At 64.8% G+C, this 307-nt stretch overlaps 1 protein-coding gene across 1 annotated transcript; it reads left to right on the top strand.

Moving 5' to 3' along the window:
• Positions 1 to 4: 4 nt before the first annotated feature.
• Positions 5 to 301, top strand: LOC108525800 (amyloid beta A4 precursor protein-binding family A member 2-like; the record flags this gene model as incomplete). The annotated part of the gene is made up of 1 exon (XM_017866628.1): positions 5 to 301. A coding segment is annotated over one exon (297 nt), but the record flags the coding sequence as incomplete, so codon positions are not given.
• Positions 302 to 307: the final 6 nt, after the last annotated feature.

Below are 307 nucleotides of genomic sequence, written 5' to 3'. Positions count from 1 at the left end.
CTTGGAGGGCTATGTGCCCGAGGGCCTGGAGCTGGCTGCCCTGCGGCCAGAGAGCCCCACGCCCGAGGAACAGGAGTGCCACAACCATAGCCCTGATGGGGACTCCAGTTCCGACTATGTGAACAACACCTCCGAGGAGGAGGACTATGACGAGGGCCTCCCTGAGGAGGAGGAGGGCATCACCTACTACATCCGCTACTGCCCCGAGGACGACAGCTACCTGGAGGGCATGGACTGCAATGGGGAGGAGTACCTGGCTCACGGCGCGCACCCCGTGGACACGGACGAGTGCCAGGAGGCGGTGGAG

This window comes from Rhinopithecus bieti, unplaced genomic scaffold (assembly GCF_001698545.2).
Source record: "Rhinopithecus bieti isolate Rb0 unplaced genomic scaffold, ASM169854v2 scaffold_7103, whole genome shotgun sequence".
NCBI lineage: Eukaryota > Metazoa > Chordata > Mammalia > Primates > Cercopithecidae > Rhinopithecus > Rhinopithecus bieti.
Note: the sequence above shows the minus strand (reverse complement) of the source record. Positions and strands in the feature narration are given on the sequence as shown.